This window comes from Oreochromis aureus, linkage group 23, assembly GCF_013358895.1.
Source record: "Oreochromis aureus strain Israel breed Guangdong linkage group 23, ZZ_aureus, whole genome shotgun sequence".
NCBI classification, from domain to species: domain Eukaryota; kingdom Metazoa; phylum Chordata; class Actinopteri; order Cichliformes; family Cichlidae; genus Oreochromis; species Oreochromis aureus.
The window spans coordinates 20,691,477-20,713,161 of NC_052963.1; the positions used below are offsets into that span (position 1 = coordinate 20,691,477).

At 40.2% G+C, this 21,685-nt stretch overlaps 2 protein-coding genes across 8 annotated transcripts in view; both read left to right on the forward strand.

The window, feature by feature from the left end:
* The first annotated feature begins 1,323 nt into the window (after window positions 1–1,323).
* On the forward strand, window positions 1,324–14,243 carry LOC116317174 (aspartyl aminopeptidase). 3 transcript variants are annotated; one of them, XM_031735865.2, is made up of 15 exons: window positions 1,324–1,443; window positions 1,793–1,883; window positions 3,770–3,858; window positions 4,787–4,900; window positions 5,273–5,398; window positions 6,347–6,471; window positions 6,758–6,842; window positions 7,124–7,231; window positions 9,476–9,553; window positions 9,987–10,067; window positions 10,357–10,517; window positions 10,678–10,717; window positions 10,807–10,908; window positions 11,844–12,011; window positions 13,304–14,243. In XM_031735865.2, the coding sequence occupies exons 1-15, from the start codon at window positions 1,438–1,440 to the stop codon at window positions 13,352–13,354; spliced, it is 1,425 nt and encodes a 474-aa protein (XP_031591725.1). In that variant the 5' UTR covers window positions 1,324–1,437; the 3' UTR covers window positions 13,355–14,243. The 3 variants fall into 3 exon arrangements, with proteins under 3 accessions (XP_031591725.1, XP_031591732.1, XP_031591739.1); XM_031735872.2 differs by lacking the exon at window positions 1,324–1,443 and adding an exon at window positions 1,513–1,659; XM_031735879.2 differs by lacking the exon at window positions 1,324–1,443 and adding an exon at window positions 1,530–1,663.
* A 996-nt stretch (window positions 14,244–15,239) lies between these two features.
* Window positions 15,240–21,685, forward strand: part of ptprnb (protein tyrosine phosphatase receptor type Nb) — a 41,402-nt gene continuing 34,956 nt past the window's right edge. For 3 of the 5 annotated variants that reach the window (XM_031735899.2, XM_031735907.2, XM_039606293.1), the window contains exon 1: window positions 15,240–15,735. In XM_031735899.2, coding sequence (XP_031591759.1) covers window positions 15,654–15,735 — 82 coding nt within the window. In that variant the 5' untranslated portion in view covers window positions 15,240–15,653. The remainder of the gene's footprint in view (window positions 15,736–21,685) is intronic. The other 2 variants (XM_031735891.2, XM_031735914.2) reach the window with 2 other exon arrangements.

Sequence of the window (21,685 nt, forward strand, 5' to 3'; positions counted from 1 at the left end):
CACTAGAGGTCGCCTAACTTTAAAACATAACTGTAAGCTTTCCCTAATTGATCTATCCTGTGATTTTCTGTGTGAAGACTATTCTAAATCCCATACGATCTGAATGCGTTCAGCACTTCCATTGCAGCTTGTTGATCTCACATCTATTAATAAAGTCTGAATGCGAATGTGTGAGTCTATGTATTTTCATCCCTCTGGGCTTCCTCAAGAGCTGACAGCTGAAGTAAACCTCTCTACAGCATTTTCCGCCTTTCCTCCTCTTCCTCCTCCTCCTCCTCCTCCTCCCTCAGTGTTCAGGACTATATAAGGATGGTTCCCCTGGTGATACAGTGATGAATGGCAGCATGGTGGGGGGATGGAGCATAAACACAGAGGTCTCCAGATAGAAAATAAAACCAAATGAGAACAAAAAAGAGGGCGATTTGGCTCTCTTAGTCTGCCTAATGAAACACAGAAGTCTCAACAATGCATTGCAATTTTAAATCTATTATTGGCACTGCAAAAAGACAGAAAATGATGGATTTTAGGAATTTAGTTTAAGCTCTTGTCAGTATCTGAAGCCTCTGGATGCTGTTGCTTTTGGTATTATTTTAAAACAGCTGATTGCTGTGCTGATTTTCTCTGTAGCTGTGTGGGTGTTAACACAAATATCTGATCAGCCAATAATATTAAAGCAATTCCCAAATGTATCTAAACATGGTCAGGATGACCTGCTGAGGTTCAAACTGAGCATCAGAATGAGGAAGAAAGATGATTTAAGTTTGGATGGGGATGCATGGTTCTTGGTTTGAGTATTTCACAAACTGCTGATCTGCTGGGATTTTCCCACACAACCATCTCTAGAGTATACAGGCAATGGTCAGAAAAAGAGAAAATATCCAGTGAGCTGCATTTATGAGGGAGAAAATGTCACAAAGCTTAAATCATGTCAAACTAGTTTCTTGAACATGAGCTAACTGTACTAAAATAACCTCCACAGTCAACAATAGAGCACCTGTGGTATGTGGTGGAACAAAAGATTGTCATCATGGATGTGCAGCTGACAAATCTGCAGCATCTCTGTGATGCTGTCATGTTTCTAGCACCTTGTTGAATCTATGCTGTGAAGCATTGAAGCAGCTCCAAAGGCAAAAAGTGGCTCCAATTTGGTACTAGCAAAGTCTACCTAAAAAATGTCCATTCAGTATATGATAAAGTAAAATATCTCATAAAAGTGACCCAGTATAAAGTGTAATGACTGATATTAATAATTAAATGAAGGAATTAGTCTGAAAGCAGAGTCCTGTGAGAGTGACTGTTCCATTGCGCCTCCTGGCCGCTGGATGTCGCTGCTGCGCTGTTTGTGACTCTGCACCTTTCTCCCTTTCTCCGCCGCTGTCAGCTAATCTGTCGCTGCTCGTCTTCTTTGTACCTCTTCATAATATCAAAGTCCGGTTAATGCAGGTAAGTGCCATAACAATGATTACTGTGGATGCGTCACGTGGAGGCGGTGCTTCCTCACCTACAACTGTGTTGACTTTAGTCGACACAGTTGACACAGACGCTGAAAGCTCGGGCTGTCCTGGTTAGGTTAGCTAGCAAAATACAGTTAGTTCCATTATCGGACAAAAACAGATCCTGCATAAAAACTCAACTTACAGTCCGAAGTTGAAACTAGAGGCCGGTATCTGGCTCTTGCTAGTTGTTTGTCATGATTACTAAGATCTTGCTAGCTTTGCTGTCTCGTTTACTATGATCAAGTTGTTCTTTATTGCGCACATTTTTCACACTTTTTATACTTTTTCCCCTTTAGTCGCTGATCATGAAGAGCTCCAAAGAGGCCGTGCAGTCAGCAGCCAAAGAGTTTCTGCAGTTTGTCAACAGAGGAGTGTCTCCATATCACGGTAAAGTCTGCAAAACTCTGGATTTATCCCTTCAAATGTAATAAAATCTGTATCATATGGAACTCACGTACGTGGCAGCGTTTAATGGGTTTTTTTTTCAAGTTCCAAACTGTACCGAACCAAACTCCGTTCATAAATCTTTGAATTTAAAGTCCTGTTTAAGGTCAGCACCCGTATATATGAGGTAAAGTATTATTGTAAACCTTCTCTGTGTTGCCAGAAGCAGGCTTTTAATTCGGCGACCATGTTTAGTTCATAGTAAGCATAATAAGAAAAAGTCCAACTTTTTAAAAATGTTGCTGGTGCATGGCTGTTGTAGCTCGCTTATTGAGTCTTACTCGCATATTTACATTGGCAGTACATTAGGGCCCCAGAAGGTAAATGAATAAATGGGGGGGGAAAGGAGCTGGATGAGGTGGCTAAAGATTTGAGGAAAAGAAATTTGGAAATTTCAAGATTAATATTGCAAATTTACACAAAAAATGTGCATGTGGTAAACATTGCCACCCATTTATGAGGGAAAGAACTACCAAATTTACAAGGAAAAACTTGTAATTCATAAGAAAAAGATATAAATAAAATTCTAGCAAGGTAGACAAAAAAATAAAAAATGCTTTAGAAAAAAAATCCTCCTACAAATTCATGAGGAAAAAAAGGCAATTTTCAAGAATATTGGCAAAATTAAAAATTAAAAAAGGGGAAATTTCTGAGAAAGAACTGGTAAATTTACAAAAGAAAAAACTGAAACAAATACATGGGAAATACTTAAACAGGTAAAAAAAAAGAAAAAACACCATTAAATTAACAGAAATCTACTGAAATTATTATTGAAAATTATTTATATTGAAATTATTGAAAAATTAAGCATTTATTTGAATTTACCATTGCTTTTATAATAAATGCACAGCTGGAATCTGAGGTTTATTTTCTGACTCTAAAGAGAAAGTTTTCTCATTTAATAAAGTTCATTTAACAAGCAAAGTAAGTAAAACAACTGCAGTAAAGCAGGTCCAGCCACATACCAACCAGTTCAGTATGTTGTGTATGACACATGCATTATAGGAGTCCAAAGTGTGCCACTCTTTTCTTTGTGGTGTAATTTTAAATTTGACACCTGTTTTTCCTCCGACCGAGTGTTTTATGCTGACAGTTTGTTGCTTTTGTGCTTTAAAACCAGTGAGAATCAGTGAGGAGAAGGCAGCAGGTTGAGTTTGATAGGAAAGACAACGAGTGTCTCTCTGCTGTAATCAGAGCATAAACGGGCTCTCATGTGTCAGCATTAACCAGCTGAGATGCAGTTCAGATCGCCTTTGAGCCAGAGAGATAAGATTGAGATGGAACAGATATTTCATCATGTCTACAACCTTTGCCCTCTGAACTCTGAACTCTGTCCCCAACAACAAATAAAGAACCAAAGAATTAAAATAAGTTTTCAGTCCCATAACAGGAATAAAGTGCAAAAGGTAATAAAGTTTTGCACTTTTTTTTGTTTTTTGTTTATTTCGGTAATTTAATTATTGAATTGTTAGCATCTTCTAATTAGGTTTCATACACTTGGTTGAGAAGAGATAGACACTTAAAAGTCATGTCTTTGCTCTGAAACTCATCTCTACCTCATTTTAGGCTTAACAAAATCTGAGTTTTCACTAGTTTGAAAAACAGCTGAAAAATGGCTCCCATTGATTTACTAAGGAGTAATTAAATGTGACAGTGAGGTCTCTAAAACTCAGACTCTGTTGTCTCAGTACTATTGTCAGCGTTGAAAAGTAACTATGACAAACAACGCCCAGCACTGACAGTAAGGCATGTAGTCACACTGCAAAGATCAGTTTGACTTTAACAGAAACAAATAAACTTCATGTCTCCTCCGCTTTCTCGCCCTGCAGTGGTTGAAGAATGTCGCCGGCATCTGCTGGAGGCTGGGTTCATCGAGCTCAAGGAGACGGAGCAGTGGGACATCAAGCCAGCCAGCAAGGTGGGGTAAAAAGTAGTAGAACGGAAATCTAAATGGTTTGCACAAGATTGCACTCTCAACTGTATATGCTGAAATTTCTGAATTTTTATTTGGAAAATCTGACAATGTTCACTAACTAACCAAGGGCGTTTATTTTGGAAGTATAATGATAAATGTCTGTAAAAGTCTAGGGCTTTTGTTTTGAAATTCTGACATTAGATTTTGTTTTGAGAAAAAGAGACCCTTTAAAGTATCCTGGTAAATTTCTATAATTTCTGAAGTCCTTTACCTTGTCTGTGTTGTGTGTATGTCAGGTAGACTTTTAATACGCAGGAAAATTATCTTATTTCTATAATTTTATTCATTTTCTGCAACAATTGAGGGGTTTAATTTTCAAAGTTTTGCATATGTCTGAATGTCCTTATAATTTCCCAAAAGTAACTGGGGACCTTTTATTTTGGAAAAAATGACCCTTTAAGATATTCTGGTGAATCTCTATAACAGCTGAGGGTCTTTTGCTTCGAATATCTGACATTCATTTCACGTCCTGACAAGTTACTGTAAGTAACGAAATTTTTTATTTTGGAAAAGAATAAGAACACATTATTTTGAAAATGTGTTTATTATAACTTAACAGAAATCTCAAAGTGGGGGCATGATGCCTTCCTATCATAATAGCTTCCTGACAGAAGCTTTTATTTTGAAAAATGTGCATATGTATGTTTCCTCCTATAGTGCAAAGACATGTGTGTTAGGTTAACTGGTGTTTAAATAGTTTTCCATTGGCTGTCAGTTGAGATGTGATCCAAAATTTAGGAACAGGCATGAAAACTCTCCATCTGTATCTACCAATCACAAGCAGGTTGTTTCTGATTGGTGGACTTGGCTGTGTTTAGCAGTCTTGCTTCAAAGGAGACCATAATGGTGCTAAATTTGCTTCTCTCTGTAGTACTTTGTGACCAGGAACTTCTCCAGCCTCATTGCCTTTGCGGTGGGTGGACGCTACCTGCCGGGAAACGGCTTCTCGATGATTGGCGCCCACACGGACAGCCCCTGCCTCAGGGTGAGACTCCGCCCACTCATTCACCTGTTGTCAGCTCTTTGCTTCCACCCTGGATGGGAAGCCAAACCACAGCGGGGGGGAGCTGAAACATGAGGAGAGTGAAGCTGAGCCGATGCTGAGAGTCATGAGGAATGGTTTTTATTTTATTATCAGCTTCTTCCTCTGATGTTTAGGAGTTTGGACGCCAAAGGAAACGCTGCGTCTGTCTGGAAAACAAACATGGTTTAGTTTTAGTCATTTTAAGGTCTTAGAATAATCTGAAAACTGAGATAACCTCATCCAAATTCTTTGTGCCAAAAGAAGGGAAGAAAAATCATGAATTGGATGTTTATTTATTGATTATGAGATTATTGATTGTGTTTGTGCTTACAGGTGAAGCCGAGGTCTAAGAGGACCAAGCAGGGCTGCCTGCAGGTTGGCGTGGAGTGCTACGGCGGCGGAATCTGGAACACTTGGTTCGACCGCGATCTCACCATTGCAGGCCGCGTAATGGTCAAGGTAGCGTGATTGTTTTTATTTTTTTACTTCTGCGGCTTACTATTAAATCTGTACTGTCTGGTTTTGTTTGTTTTGGGTTTTTTGGGTTGTTTTTTTTTAAGCTGTACAGAATATAACATACAGAAATGTAAAATTCATTGTAAGGCTCAATTGTGAGGTTTTGATCTTAAATTTGATATAAATATGTAGCTATTTTTCTGTAAAATAAAATGTATGTAAATTTATGACCAAAAACATGAATCCATTTTCTTTCTAATCAGGAAACTGGTTTGCTTTCTATGCGGAGCCTGACCATCAGCTTTGACCCATTCCTCTATAAAATGTCAAACTTCGGTGCTGCTTTTTTGATGACATTTATCGAGCGCACCACTGACAACGAGAGGCTAAATGTCTCGCCTACAGCTGTCAGCTCGAGCCAGACTGTGACACAACAGTAAACCCGTTTAAATAACTGAGTAGTTGAATCGCTTTTTACAGCAAAACATCACAAAAACACAGCTGCATGATTCAGATAATTCACACTGCAGCGATTACAGTTAGTGTGAAGGATTTTTTAAAGTGCACTTGGGCAATAGCTTTTTCAAAGACCTTAGAAAAAGAACACTATCAGTCATGGATCGGCCTCCAGAGCCTGGACCTTAACATTATTGAAGCATCGTGGGATCATCTTCTGTTTAATCTGTTGAGGAAAAAAACAATATAACAATCAGTAGGCGCTTTGACAACAGTGACATATTCACAACTGTTTCTGATTACATGATCCATACTGTTGATTTCCTCTTAATGTGTGCATGCAGGAATCCCTGTTCAACTTTGATTTGTTAATTATTTTCTGGCCAATGTAGATCCGTAAACTTGGAATCCTGTTTTCCGAGCTAAATGTGGCCCACAGTTAGTTTATGTAATGTCCTTTTGATGTGATGGAAACTCCATATTTTTTAACTTCAGAGTGGCGGGAAGCTGGTGAATCGACTCGTTCACGTCTCCAGGCCTCTGCTCAGGATCCCTCACCTGGCCATCCACCTGCAGCGGGACATCAACGATTCCTTCGGGCCCAACAAGGAGAACCACCTGTCAGTAACTAAACGCATCACTTCTATCAAATGCACCACTTTTATTGAATTTGTTACAGTGGAAGCTCATATTAAACATGGACACAGACACAAATAATAAAACCTAATCCCTGTGAGCACTTTATTGTGGGCTTCTGTTCTACCCTTGGATCTGCGTGATGTCATAGATAGGCAGGGAAGCCTGTGTGTCATTGCCTTTTCTTGTTGTCAGAGTATTTTTAGTTCATCATTGATGTGACTTTGAGATGAGCTTTGGTTTATAGTCGATATGTTTCATCTGTCTCAGTGTGCCCATCATCGCCACTGCCGTCCAGGAGGAACTGGAGACAGGCTCAGCGTCCTCTGGAGATGCCTCCTCTGCTGCCAGCACGGTAACCCCAACCTACAGATCTGTAAAAAGTCCTGAATGGGATTACATTCATTTATCTAAAATTTGGGTAAAAAATTGGTATTAAAGATACCTTAAAATGCTGAGATACCTTGGCCTATAGAAGCTGGGAAATGCAGAATATTTAGATCATTTTGAGGCCTGAATAAGAAAAGATAATCTATCAGATTTGGTGTCTAAAAGCTAAAGATAAACCGGGTCCTTTCAGCTGACACCACAAACATGAGTCTTAAAGATGCTGCGTTGTGCTTTGTGTCCCCTCAGGCGGAGAAACACCACCCAGCGCTGGTGAAGGTGCTGTGCTCGGAGCTGGGAGTCGAGCCAGAAGCTCTGCTGGACTTTGAGCTGTGTCTGGCTGACACGCAGCCTGCGGTGAGTCTGCGAGTAAACCATTGACTTCCTGTCACTTTCAGTGCAGTGATGATCCCAGGAGGTCGGCTGATGTCTTTAGTTTAATCAGTTTTATGACAGCTGACACAGAATCCAAGACAAACACATGCAGAATTTGTTTGAATCAGGTCAGTAGATCCAAAATGATCATGTGTTTGGCTGCCAAGAACAACCAGCATGAAGGGAAATGTGGACGAACTGATAAATGAAGGCAGACTGAGGCTTGGGCACACTCAAGATTTAGCTTGAAAATGCCATCAATTGCATTATTTAGTAGGCTTAAGTGTCTGTCACAACAAAGGAAGGAGAGCGATGTCTGCACAGTTAGCTCAGATTAACTCTGCAGGCATTTCAGAGAAACTTAAACCGACTAAAACTCTAAAACATCTTATGTCAGGTTTCATTTCAGATGTGTGAATAAAGCAAGTTGAGATGGAGCTTCTATGGCCCTGATTTTATTCCAGTAAGTTAGATTAATTTGAGTATAGTTTTTAGAGCACCGGTTCTCAGCAGTGTGCTTCATACTGTAAAGACCTACCAATAGAGAGAGAGAACTTTTTAAGCGTAAGCCTAATCTTAAAAGTTAAGATGGTGTCTGTCTCCTGAGTCCAAACTGGGAGCTTATTCCAGAGAAGAGGGGCCTAAAAGCTGAAGCCTCTGCCTCCCATTCTACTTTTAAATATCCAGGAACTACATGTAAGCCTGCAGTCTGAGAGCGAAGTGCTCTGTTGATGTGATACAGTTTAGACAAGAAATGATGGGCTCTGATTATTCAGGGATTAGTACAGTACTGTGCAAATGTCTTGAGTCACCCCTCATATCTTTATATTTTTGCTAAGAACGTATGAAATGCGTGCAGCAGTTTATTGAAGCATGCAGAAATATGCCACTTCTTTTTTTTTTTTTTCGTCCTCCACTTGTCCGGGTCCCTCAATTTTGTTTAAGGACACACTGCACACCATGCTGAGAGACACCAAGCTTTCAGCTAACCGCTCTTTGGGAATCACCTCTGCAAAAATACTATTTTATGTCTGTCAAACTGTGTTGTGTTTGGTATTTTTCATAGATTCAACTAAAGAAATGGGAACAAATTGTGTTTTTCTGCATGAAGATACAATTCAAAATTGGTTCTTTGCTAAGTTGATCAGTAAGGAGCCTTTTTCATGCTTGAATGATTCATAGGTCAGCGTTAAGGATTAACTAAAAATGGTTTGGTACAACAACTGGACTGAAAAAGCAGCCACTGTCCAAAGAAACACTTTGAAAGACCTTCAGGAAGTTGGGAGAATTGTCGCTTACGAACACTTTCAAAATTACAGCAAAGTCTGGAAGCAAAATGTAAAGAAATGATGGGGACTCGAGGCTTTTTCAGAGTAGTGTGTGTGAGGAGAAGGATTTTAAATTCAGTTCTTTGATGTGTTTGGGATCAACCGGAAGCTTTTCAGAGAGCTTTTAGAACAGCTTTATAATAATAAGATGTTACAATGAAGTAATAAATGTTCCAGTTATTTTTTTCAGCTTCACTCTGAGACAGGATTTCTAATTTTAGTGATATTGATCAGATGAGAGAAAGCAGTCTTCCAGATTCAAACACACTGTAAGGCATACAGGAGCTTCTCCTCACACTCTGTTTTTCACCTCGAGGACTCTGTGAGACTTCCTGCCTCGGTTTAAATGAAATTCCTCAACAGTTTTATGAAAGAGGGTCGAAAGGGCAGACTCTCATTCAGCTCACTTATTCCAGGCATGTTTGATAGGAACTACTTCCTGGAGTAAAATTTGTACAGCATTGATGACTATATTTGAACAGTGGAGAGTTATGATAGTACTTACAGAGTCTTTGTAATGGAAAGAAAATGCTCCAGGAGGATAAATTAGAGGAAATCTAATGTCCCGGAAACATCCTTGTTTTATTTGATTATTAGTGATATTTATTTATTTATTTCTCTCCTATTATATTGGCCCCAGTTTATTTTTCTCTCAATAACAGGTCACCTTCTGTTCTTGTGCTCTTTAATCATTAAAAAAAGCTGTTTAAGCACTGATGACTGTGTACACAGCTCTAAATGAAGTGTATCCACATAAAGAAAATAAAAATGCCACACCAGTGTGAGTTATGTATATGAGATTGAACTGAGTTTAAAGTTGTATTTAAATCTGATCGTTTATGTTCTGTAAGGCTAGTAACAAAAAGTGAGTCGGTGCCTTCCTCTCTTGTCTCTGCAGGCTTTAGGAGGCGTGTACGAGGAGTTCATATACTCTCCTCGTTTGGACAACCTGCACAGCTGCTACTGCGCCCTGCGGGTCAGTCGCTTTTCCACCTGCTGCAAGCACAATTTCACTTTTACTACCAGGCCAGAAAAGGATTTATTTCTCTTTTTCTTCTTGTGTCTTTCATTTTGTTCCCACTGCCTCCCCTGAGCTTGAAAAAAACATTTATATGTATATTTTCAGTTTATTTATAGTTCTTCACCGTTAAATGCAGCAAACGTGTTTTGTTCTGTTGTTTAGTTTAAAAATAATGGAAAGATTTACTTTAAAAGCTTTAACATTTGAATCCTCTGCATGAAAATGTAAATAACTGGCATTAAGCTGGGATTCAGTTAAATGAACTCGCACTAATTTCTTCCTCACAAAGACTCTCCCAAATGTTTTTCACATATCTCACAAAGCAGACAGAGGTTTTTAATCACACCAAGCCACGTTTCTCAGTCCTCGCTTCCTCTTTCTTGCTCAGGGGCTGATGGAGTCCTGCACAGCAGACTCTCTGGCTAAAGATCCCAACGTCCGTATGATCACTCTGTACGACAACGAGGAGGTGAGTCCACCAAGCTTTTAGAGAGGAGAATGGGCCAGTCTGGGGCAGCCAGGATACCAGAGAAGCAGGCAAACAGCAGCTTTAGTGTCTCATAATTAAATAGTAATAATAATAATAATTAAAAGCTCCTCTGCAGGTGATTCTGAGATGATGCGAAGCTGCTGTTTGCTCTGGATATCTCACGTGAAAAAAACATGAAAACAACCAGCAGAGCGATGAAGAATGACATCATCGCCTGCAGGTGAAACTACCTGGGTGTATTTTTTACAGTGTGGCCTGTTTCCTGTAGGTGGGATCAGAGAGCGCTCAGGGCGCTCAGTCCAACCTGACAGAGCTCATTCTCAGCCGCCTTGCCTCCTCCCCATCCAACCTCACCGCCTTCCAGCAGGCGGCGCCGCTCTCCTTCATGATCAGCGCTGACATGGCGCACGCCGTGCACCCCAACTACCAGTCAGTATCAGCATGAGATCACTTGCTCTCAGACATTTGCACTAAACGGTCATTCGAGAAAGAGAAGGAGTTTTAGATCATTAAGATCAGATGAAACCTGTAATCGCCGGTCTTCATTTGTATTCCAGTTTGATCTGTTTTTAATTTTGTTTCCTCTCAGGGAGAAACATGAGGAGAACCACCGGCCGGCTTTTCACAAGGTGAGTCAATTTAATTGCTATTTAAAGTTTAGGAGACTCCTCAGGTGGTCGATTTCCTGTGTGAATTTTTATTTTTTCTTTTGTTTCAGGGCCCGGTAATCAAGTTCAACAGCAACCAGCGTTACGCAACTACGGCTGTCACCGCCTCCGTTATCAGAGAGGTCGCCAGCCAGGTCAACGTGCCGCTGCAGGTAAATTGAGAACTGAGTGATGGCGTTTGTGTGATTGTAGAAGACCGTTTGCAGTATAGTTAAGAATTGGGAATTAAAACGGCGGCATTTATGTCACTGTATTTCATGAAGAACTCAGCTTGTTTTCTGTGATATCAGTATTTGTGTGAAAGCACATTTCCAGATTTTTCCAGATGTTTACATGTTATGTCCTGGAATTAGTTGCAAAGATCCAGCTTCTCCAGTTCCAGTACTGATACCACTGGATACTAGTGTTACGTTAATAAGCTATATTCCTCACTGTAAGGAAGAGACTGTGTGGCAGCATCAGGTTCGATTTAAACAATAAAATAAAATGTGACAAATGGATAGACCCAAGAATGTCATTTAATTGAAGTGGAATGTATATGTAAAAAAGGACCACTGGGTAAAGGACCAAGTTTAAATTGTGTTTAAATTGTGTCTTTAGGCAATCTGTTACTAGCAGCCTGTCACAAAAGCACATCATTTGTTCTCCTTTCTTTATTTGAATCTATGAAGTACCAAAGTTAACACAGTTTAACAGACATAAAATAATATTTTTGTACCAACAAGATGATTCCCAAAGAGCTATTAGCTGAAAACTTGGCATTTTAAAAAAATCTGAGGAAACTGCAGAAGTGGAGGACAAAAGAAGATTTGGCAGGAATATAAAACTATCGACTACTTAAAGAAATGACAAGAAATCTTGACTAAGAGAGTTCAGACTGTGCTGAAGAATAAAGGTGGTCACAACAAATTTATTTACACTATTCTCATTTCAATTAATGAGCGTTATTACTGCACTTTGCTGTTATATCTACTCGTTTCACCTCTCCCTGCTCATAGACCTGTAGTGCCTCTTAATACCTACTAGAGGCAGTTTTTATTTTTACTCTAACTTAATAGTCTGAGAGTTCCTGCTGGTCTTCTTGTAGGACGTGATGGTCCGTAACGACAGCCCCTGTGGAACCACCATCGGTCCCATCCTGGCGGCCCGTCTCGGCATCCCCGTGGTGGACATCGGCTCCCCGCAGCTCTCCATGCACTCCATCAGGGAGATGTGTTGTACATCCAGTGTCTTACAGAGCACCACCCTTTTCAAGGTAACAGATCAAATTAGGTTTGAATTATGTAGAGCTAATTAATAGACCAGCTGGTTTTACTTTTGAATTCACACACGTAATAGCTTCATAAAGTTTGGAATTCCTGCAAGAGCTGACAGCTTCATCAGCAGCTTGATCCAAACATTCTCTGTCGCTTATAAAAATAAGATTTGTGTGTCTCCCCTAATTCATGTCCTTGTAAATTTCTGTTTTCTATAAATTGTGTGATTAATTAAGTATAAATACCAAAAGTGATGGTTACATGGTAAAACACAACTGACTTTAATTGTTCTTATCATTGTTTAAGTACTTTGTTTAAAGTCTGCAGCTACTTTTTAAAGTCGCTTAAATAAAATGTATAACGCAGACCCTGGCCTCAACCTCTCAGATGTAACACTTTAACTTTGTCTTACATCTTCTGGCTTTTTGTTTTTTGTTTAATGGAGACGTCTCTTGCCTTGCTCCTGCTTATCAAACAGATCCCTTTATCTTGTAAAGACAGAATTTTCCTCATCCTCAGCCACCTCTCATGTGGAATTCCCCAAGACTTAGTCCTTGGTCCTGTTTTATGTTCTCTCCCTCTCTCTCTCTCTCTCTCTCTCTCTCTATATATATATATGTATATATGTGTGTGTATATATAATTGTGTGTATATGTGTATGTATGTGTGTGTGTGTGTGTATATATATATATATACACACATACACACACACACATATATGTTTTAATTGCTGTTGTTTATTTGAGTTTGGAAAAGCGCTTTATGCTCATGTTTTATCTTTCTGTCTGTTCAAACCAAGGCTCTCAATCTGGGGGCTGTTCAGTCATTTTTAAACCCTATAAGCCAATTATTGAACATTTTATAAACTTACATTCCTCTTTACATCGTTAATATTTTGATAACCTCCATGGTGCTTTACTAATGTATGTCTATCTGTCAACTCCTAAATTATTAAGGGAAAATAGTCATGAGCGCCTGAGCTGACAACGCAAATATCTGTTTGTCACAGTTCCAGTCAGAATATGTCAGGTTTGAACCGTCCAGCTGTGGCATAAGAGTCAAATTAAATGATCTCGTTGCTGGCGTTAACACATCACAGACTGAAATTTTTTTCTTTTTCTTTTTTTTACTGACTTCTTGGGTCTGTGAGCTCTGGATGGTTCTGCTTGTTTTTTGTTTTTTTAGCTTATATTTTTACCTATTATTGTGCTTTTTCATCTACTTTAAAAAATCTTAGTGATATTAAACTTTGCTGTCACTTCCTGTTTTCTGCTTCTTCTCGCTTCTTCAGGGTTTCTTCGAGTTGTTTCCCACCGTGAGGAGCACGCTGGTCGTTGACTAGAGCTGGGACAGCCACAGCTGATCGGGGATAAAGGATTATACAGACATTCTCAGAGAACCACTGCATTGTTTTAAAGTCTTCACACTTGCAGTGCTTTGTTTGTGATTTAAATGGCAAAAAAACCATACCTTTTAAAATCACCTGACCCCCTCAGAATCAACACATTTTTAAAGTATAGTAACTTTAGTATATTTAATGAAACCAGGCAATATTCAACCAGTATTTTAGTGTTTTGGATCCTTCATGGCTTCAAGTACACATGATGTTATCAGGACTGAAAAGCACATTTAAATTGTTTTTTAAAAACTGCAGCCAAGTCAGTTTGTGGCACTTTGAGTGGGTGTAAATCTGAAGAGTAAATCTTGTTTCTATTGATCTGTTTTCTGATGATTTGCTGGAGAAAACTTTCAAATGTGCGCTTTGGGTAAACTTTCAAGGGACATTATCACCATGCGTGACAGGTGGCCTGTTAAAAAGAAGTTCTAGGATATGAAAAGTCTCCTTTTTCCTTACATTTGGATACCAGGCTTATCTTCTAGTCGTGATTCCTGCTGCAGTTGAAATAACTTTTAACACTCTGAGGAGGAATGCTGGAAAAATAATGCAGATGATGCACTTCGAGGGGCCTGTAACATTAAATATACTGAAGTTACTGTACTTTATATAAAATGAGCTGATTCTGCGGCGATCGAGTGGGAGTGAGAGTGGGTTGAATCCTTTTATAAAAATGTCATTTGTGTATGGATGATTCTAGGTTTTAAATCTGATCTTGCTGTAATTACTGTGTTCGATTATGTCGGACGAAAAAGCTGCACTACTTCAAGACCTCATGTCTTTCTTATGAAATGAAATTGTGTAGAAGAAAGTTAAAAAAAAATGTTTAAAATCCCTTCTGTCTCGCCCTGTTTTTATTATTTTCTTGTTGGTGGAGTCAGTAAACACGGAGTGGAGGTAAATGTGAACGTATCATGCTGCAGGAGAGGCTGCAGTAATTTAATTTCACCTCCTCTGTTTTAATAAAATGCAGCGAGGAGCTGGATGTGCCGCTCTGCCAAGTGCCGGACAGTTTCTTGGCAGGATGAAGAGGACTTATGAGCCATATCGAGATGCAGCAAGAAGAAGAAGGCACTCCTTAATCCTGCTTTTAGTCTCACGGGCTCTGTTAGAAAGTCGATTACAATCCTGTTGGGGAATTCAACGAAATAAATCACCTGAAATTACAAAAATTAGGTGAAAAACAAGCAAGAAATGAGCGCTGAAATAAGTAAAATTAGAAAGAATTGTGGCTGCTGGTTAAAACATATTGAGTAAGTTTGTTGTTTTTATTGTCATTTTGTTGAATATTACAATTTTCAAAGCTTTTAAACTTATAATTTTAACAAGTTTGATCAAACGAATACATGCATGGTACACAGAGGGGAATATTTTCAGTGTTTATGCATTTATGTATTTTTCTAACTCTTAAGCATCTCAAGTGGCTCAGACAACTTTAAAACCGATAAAATATTTTTGCAAATGAGCCTTAAAAGCTCTGAATAGAAACTTTAGCCCTTGATTAATCGATTTTAAAACAATCAGTTGTGATGTGATTGATAGTACAAAGAAAAAAGAAGTAGGGGTAACCCTGAAGGACGAGTGTGTGAATAGTGCTGTGGAGGTCAGGCAGGATCGTGGAAATCGAAGATGTGATGTGGAGTGGGCACCTTGCTAACCAAGCTTTCAAGCATTAGCTAATAACGTAGCACTACACCTGCTTGTCCAAATATGGTGACATTAAAAAAGACAACGAAAAAACACGGCTTAAAAAAATAATTAAAAATTAAAAATTGAGTTCAAAACAGCCACCGTTTGATGTCACGGTGGCCACGTCCATCTTTTATATACAGGCTATGGCAAACACCCGTGTGTGTTTGAAAGAGAGTGTCAGAGATGATGACGTTAGCCCCACTAAGTCGTCCTGTATTTTTTTTATTATGCAGCTAATTTGCACATTTTCTAAATTTACGGACACCTCTTGCAGTTTTACGTCTGCTGTTTCTACTTAAACTCTGGATTTAATGACGCTTTTAATGATGTTTCCTTTAGTTTTTGCAGTTTAGCGCCTCCTGTGGCTCGGATTATCCACCCATCCCTCCTCGCTCTCTCTCTCTCTTTCTCTCTGCGTCTCTGTCTCTCAGCCTCACACTTCCTCTCCATCCCTCCTCCAGCAGCAGCTTCTCCTCAGACATGGAGAGCTGGTAGAAGCGCAGCAGCAGCGGCGGCTCTCCCCCTCCTCGCTCCGGTGGATGTTGGATGTACCATGCGGTCTCCGCGGCTCTGGGCAGCTCTGTGCCTCCTCCTCCTCACCGCCTCCTGCCGGCTGTGCTCGGCCGCCCGACACGGTAAGAGAGTGGACGTGGATCTGATGCGATGTGATGGATACAGATGCACTTCCCTCTTAATAAAGTGGATCTGTCCACCCTGCGACGCGCGGTGCGTAAATCACGACTTCCTCGAAGAGGAGCTCCCCGCTGTTAGTGACCGCAGCTCTGAGCCGCCTCGCTGCACTTTGTGCTCACGTTTCACTTTCTTTGCAAAATTTTTGCAAAGAAAGTGTAAAACATATTTTCATCGGCGTTTACTCAAATTCACAGCGGGGTTTGTGAAAGTTGCTCGTTGTCTCTTGATTTCCTGGATGTTTTTCAAATACGGCTGAACATAATCCGGATTCAGTGAGTTTTGCTCGGCTTTGACACTCCTGCATAAAAAAGTGCAGAAACTGAATAGAAATAACACATGAAGTGCCTGTTCTTGCATTTCCGTTTGTCCGCCTCTGAGGTGTTTACCTCGGTGCTAAATTGCGTGAGTGACGCAAAAGCTGTGACCAGGGGTCGGCTCGGATGTGTCTGAGCGCTCAGATGAATCATTTTGTTGATCACAAACAAACACAGCCAAAACAGCCGCAGCAGCAGGAGAGGCAGAGAGAGGGGGGGCGGATAGAGAGGGCTGGGTCGGTTTGTTTTGTATCAGAGTTAATTTGCCTTCACAAGGAGCCAACATGATGATGTAGAAACTGACAGGGAGTTATTTTCATGCAGGGGCCATCTGAGGTCACAACAAGATCCATGAGAATCCAGAGGAGCTAAAAGCCGGATCAAAACACCCTTCATTGTCTTTATGTGGAAATTTGTTTTGGCCATGCAGAACATCTGACTTGTAAATGCAAAGTAGAGTCACTGCCACAGTGTGAAAAATAGCAACAGCAGGAGTTCACACAGTCTGCTAACAGAGCAGCTTAAAAAGAGCCAAATGGACAAGACGTTTGCTGCCTGTTTTATTAAGCTGAGCATGAATCTAATAAAGCAGCAGTTAGAAACATTCATATCCAGACTGCAGCACCTGCAGGTGCTCGGGCTGTTTGCACTGTGGTCTATAAAGCTGCGCTTCATGAAGAAAATGATGTCTTTAAAAGCATTTAAGGACTTAAGATCAGACATTATGAAGTCAGTAATGTGCATAAACGTACAGGAAACCATCAAAGTGAGCCTGCAGATCCTATTTTTCTTTACTGCTTTCTGTTTAGCCAGAGTTTTACTGACTGAGCTTAAGGCAGGGATTATATTCAGTTTGTGGACATAGAAACAAACCTGTGTGGACATCACGAGTAAGTAGTCATTGCTAGTAGGAGCTAGTGGCCTCAAAATTATATGACAACATTTCAAGATAATGTGTGATAATTACATGTTTTCCATCCTTCTTTTCCAATGAGCTACTGACGCAGATAAGATAAGATAAGATAAGATAACCTTTATTAGTCCCAGAATTCAGAAATTCACATTGTTAAAGCAGCAAAGGGGACAAGGCAGGAATAAATAAATAAATAGATGACACGCTTCCTAATTTGAAGTATAAATCTAATGAAACAAGGTGCCAGCAGCATTATACCCACAGGCACAGCCTAATTAAATATAAGTGCAAAAGTAGCCCAGGTAGCATTTTTCCTGGAAAGTTTCAGTAAAAGTATAAAATAACTTAACCTCATAAATTAAATTAAATAAATATTAAATTAAATATTGCTACTGATGAAGTGTGTCGTGGATACCAGGGTTAGTATAGGTAAGTAAAACTAGAGGTGAAAACCATTTTGGCTGACAGAAGTGAAAATAAAAACTTGACCTCTGAAAAAACGTTCAACTAACTAAAATGTATTTTGGCATTTATTTATCACATTCTCACAGCACGGGTGAAATAAATGAAAAAAAAAAAACGTGTTTATTGACTGTTTGGTTGAGTAACATGTTCACAGGCATGACACAGCAGTGTCTATGTGGGAATTAGCAAAAAACGTAATGTTAGCTGGCGTGGTGCTAATGTGGTGAAAAACAGTGAAATAGCATTGGTATGTCGGCGTGTTTGGACACGAGCGTCGTCTATCAGTTACGGGAGGGTAACATCGACCGAGTGTTTATTTATTGTAGTTTGCGTGGTAATATTTTATATTTGTGAGTGTGAGACAGCACCCATTATCTGCTGCTAATGGTATGTGCCATTTTCATTAGTGATGGACGAGTGGAGGTTGACAGGTAGATTAGGGCTTCATCTGTGGTAATGCAGGCGTGGGTGTTGTTTTTAGATTTACTGGTCAATCTACGCTCCTACCATAACCAGTGGTCACGAGCTCTGAGTGGTGACTATGGATACAAATGATTGTGGCTCAAATGAGCTCCCTCCATAGGCTCATCAGGTTTTCCCTTTAGAGGCAGGGTGAGGAGCTCAGGCTGCTACTTGTGTCAGAATCAGTCAGTGTAGGTGGTTCTGGGATTTAATTATAATGCCTCTTGAGGGCCTCCTTTTGGAGGTTTTCCAGGCACAGCTCAGACCTCGATGAGGAGATTATATATCTCGCCTAGTCTGGGAATACCCCAAGACCCCTTAGGAGGAAGTGGAAGGTGTTGCTGAAAAAAAAGATGCCTGGAATAGCTGCTTAGCCTGCTGCCACCAGGATCCAACTTTGAATAGGTGGGGATGGATGGATGGATGATGCAAAGTTCCAATCTTGCTTTCTGTGCTTCTCATTTGAGAACCGCTCAAAAACCTGCCAATCAAGCTGCTTTACCCTGTGTGCAGTCACTGCAAATCGCCTTGCAACCCGCCTCCACTCCAGTACCTGCTTTTCATGTTGTTTCTGACTTAATCATTGTCATATCTGTCGTCACTGATGTCAACAACTGGGAAACTCATTAGGACCAGAGAAATGATGGACACCCCTAAAAGACAGACAGATGTCCATAAATTGGCTCCAAACAAAAACAAGTCCTTGAAATGTGCTCTTGTAGGAGCATTTTGGGGTTCCTGAGCTCAGGCCTCTTTGTGTCTGATCACAAACGAATAACTACCGAAAGCTTCATTCAAACATTTTCAAAACTAGTGCTGGAGTATTTGGGTCATGTAGACGCTGAACCGTAAATAAAATCTGTACATAAAAGCAGCTTTAAAAGCAGCTCGTTCTGACAGTTATGACTCATAACCAACCCCTCCGTCAGCTCCGTCTGCTTGCTGTAATTACAACAGCTCACCGTCTCTTTGATGCACTAAACACGACGCGGTGTTTGAGCACCGCGGGCAGAGAGCAGCGCAGAATGTTAAACCTTTCTCATCTCACCGTCCGCAGGCTTATTTATCTTCTTATAATCCAGGAAAAGGACGTCATGCAGTTTGACTCATGACACATACCCCTGCAGAGATCTTAAATGCTGTGTGATGTTCCTGAAGGGATCTGTTGAGTTGATGGATTTATGTTGTGGTTTTATAGATTTTTTTTAAAAGTTTGTAGACAACGATGAGTGGTGCTGTGCGTGGAGGCAATGAGCTATGATTTAAATGTAAATTTTAATATCGTTGTTAGTGACTCTTTCTTCACTTAGAAAAGAAAACGTAATATGTATGTTGTAGCATACGTGTATTAACTGGCACCTTCTTAACTCAAGGGATGAACCAATGTTGTATCTACACATAACAGACCATTTAAATTGTATCTTTAGACTCTTTGTTACTAGCAGCCTGTAACAAAAAAATAATTTGTTCCCATTTCCCAGTTTGACGTAAGATAGTATTTTTGCACAAACAATGTGATTCCCAAAGAGCTATTAGCTGAAAATCTGGCATATATCAGCATGGTGAGCAATGTGTCCTTAGAAAACCTAACTGTTCACTGAAGCATCATCAGAAAGGGTCTCGGTGGAAGGGCGACTGTCAGGAAGCTTTCTTATGGAAGGGAAACAGGAAGAAAAGGCTCAGGTATGGAAAGCATCTGATGGTCAACAGCTTCAACTTTCACCCTGACACTGATCCCAAACACACTGCCAATGCAGTAAAATCATCCCTGGATAGAAAAACACACAGTGGAGCACTATCAGTCATGGATTGGCCTCCCCAGAGCCCGGACCTCAACATTATTACAAAGGTACTCTGTATGAAAATAAACATGATGATGGATTTTTCACTCTACTTCCATTTTGTTAGTAATTTAAAAAAGTAAACAATGGCAGTTATTTTAGCTGCATAGCTTCATAACTGTAACAAAAAAGGGTATTCTTGTAATGAAAACGTAACAGATAATCATAAATATACTCCTGCAGAGTCACATGTGGTAAAGGTTTTAATTATTTACACCTAATTATAAAGCTTCAGTGTCCCCCCAGAACAGCTGTAGGAGGTAGCTTGGGAGTGGCATCTCTGTTTACACAGTTAGCCACATGATCCAGATCTGAATAAGCAGCAGAGGATGGATGGATGGATGGATGGATGGATGGATGGATGGATGGATGGAAAGATCTCAAATTGGTATTAAATGTAATTCTATATGCATTTGACAGACAAGAGGTTCAAAGAGTTAGAAGAAAACTGTGCAATTGCACAAACAAGAGCAGAAATAAAATAGCAAAGACACTGAATGTTTTCAGAGATACTGCTGGAATTATAGTTTGCAGACTTAAAGTCAGAGTTACTGTGGCTGCACCACCCAAATGAGGCAGAGAGAGGAAGTTATCACTGGCAGATCACCAAAACCTCCACGTTACTACAAAAAAACTTTCAATTGGGCTCTGTGGCAGCAGGTTTCAGTTCATACAGTAAGGTGCTCACTACATGCTGAAGATCTCTATGTCTTCCTGTTAAAAGGTAGTTTTTTCTTCCCACTCTCGTCAAGTGCTTGCTCATAGAAGGTCATCTGATTGTTGGGGTTTTCACTCTAATATTGTAGGGTCTTTAACTTACAATATAACGTGTGTTGAGGTGACTGCTGTTGTGATTTGGTGCTACATGAATAAAACTGAATTGAACTGAACCATCTGGATAAGCCAGTGAAGTGTTGCAATAGCTTTGTGTGTCTCCGCGGTATATCGGAAAGAGGAAGAAGCTTTCCCTCTGCAGTGAAGCATGGTGCTGGCTCAGTGCCACTTTGCTCCTGTCACGTAACACCCAACATGAGTTTTTGGAAGAAAACATCACACCATCAGAGCTCAAGCTCGAGTGTCGATTTACCCCAAGCTTACCTCGAAATCCATCAAGACCTGGTTGCAGATGAAGCCCTGGAATATTTCAGAGTGTCTACTGTGGAGGCATGACTTACATCTTGCATAGAAAATCTCTGGTTTGGATTTGAAGAAGGATGTGACAGAACTGGAAGCCTTTTCCAATGAGGAATGGTCTGAGATTCCTAGGGAACACTGCCAATAGATGTTCTGGCAACCCAGCATGTTTGGAGCAGGTTGAAGCTCAGCAAAGGATTAATAACACTTGTCAAGTCGGTTGAAGCAGTTTTGTGGCTGCAGTATTCAGTAAAAGTATCATGTTCAATTTGGGAAAAAACCACCCTTTTAATATTGGTTTAATAAAGACATTTAAACCACTCTTGGGTAATTGGATTCATACAAACAGCTCAATTATTGTGATTTATACCAATAAATCTAATATGCAGTAGGGGTTGAATAATTTTGCTTCCAACTATATGAGCCAGGTTTTGTTTCACACACCCTGCCTGTAAGAAGGAGGGATTTTTCTGCTTGTTTTCACTGGATTTTATTCAAACTGTCAGTAAATCTTTCCTTTAAAATGCGGCGCGGCGAGCTCCAGTCAGAGTGATCAGTGCGAGCCGGTGTAAAAGTTCACAGGTCGACGGAGCCGAGAAGGGTCTCAACCCGGCTTCCACTGCTGCCAGTCAGCAGCAGCCCTCAGGTTTGCTCTGCTTCGTCCAGGCTGACTCATTCCACCTTAAATATCCCACTCCGTCAGCCTGCAGAGCAGAGGACGAGTTCACACTCACACCGCAGCGGCCACAAATGCCAGAAGCTC

Excerpts from the sequence above, each read along its gene's own strand:
- LOC116317174 (XM_031735865.2), top strand. Across the intron at positions 6,472-6,757 it reads CCCAACAAGGAGAACCACCT|TGTGCCCATCATCGCCACTG; the intron begins GTCAGTAACTAA and ends CATCTGTCTCAG. Across the intron at positions 12,012-13,303 it reads AGAGCACCACCCTTTTCAAG|GGTTTCTTCGAGTTGTTTCC; the intron begins GTAACAGATCAA and ends TCGCTTCTTCAG.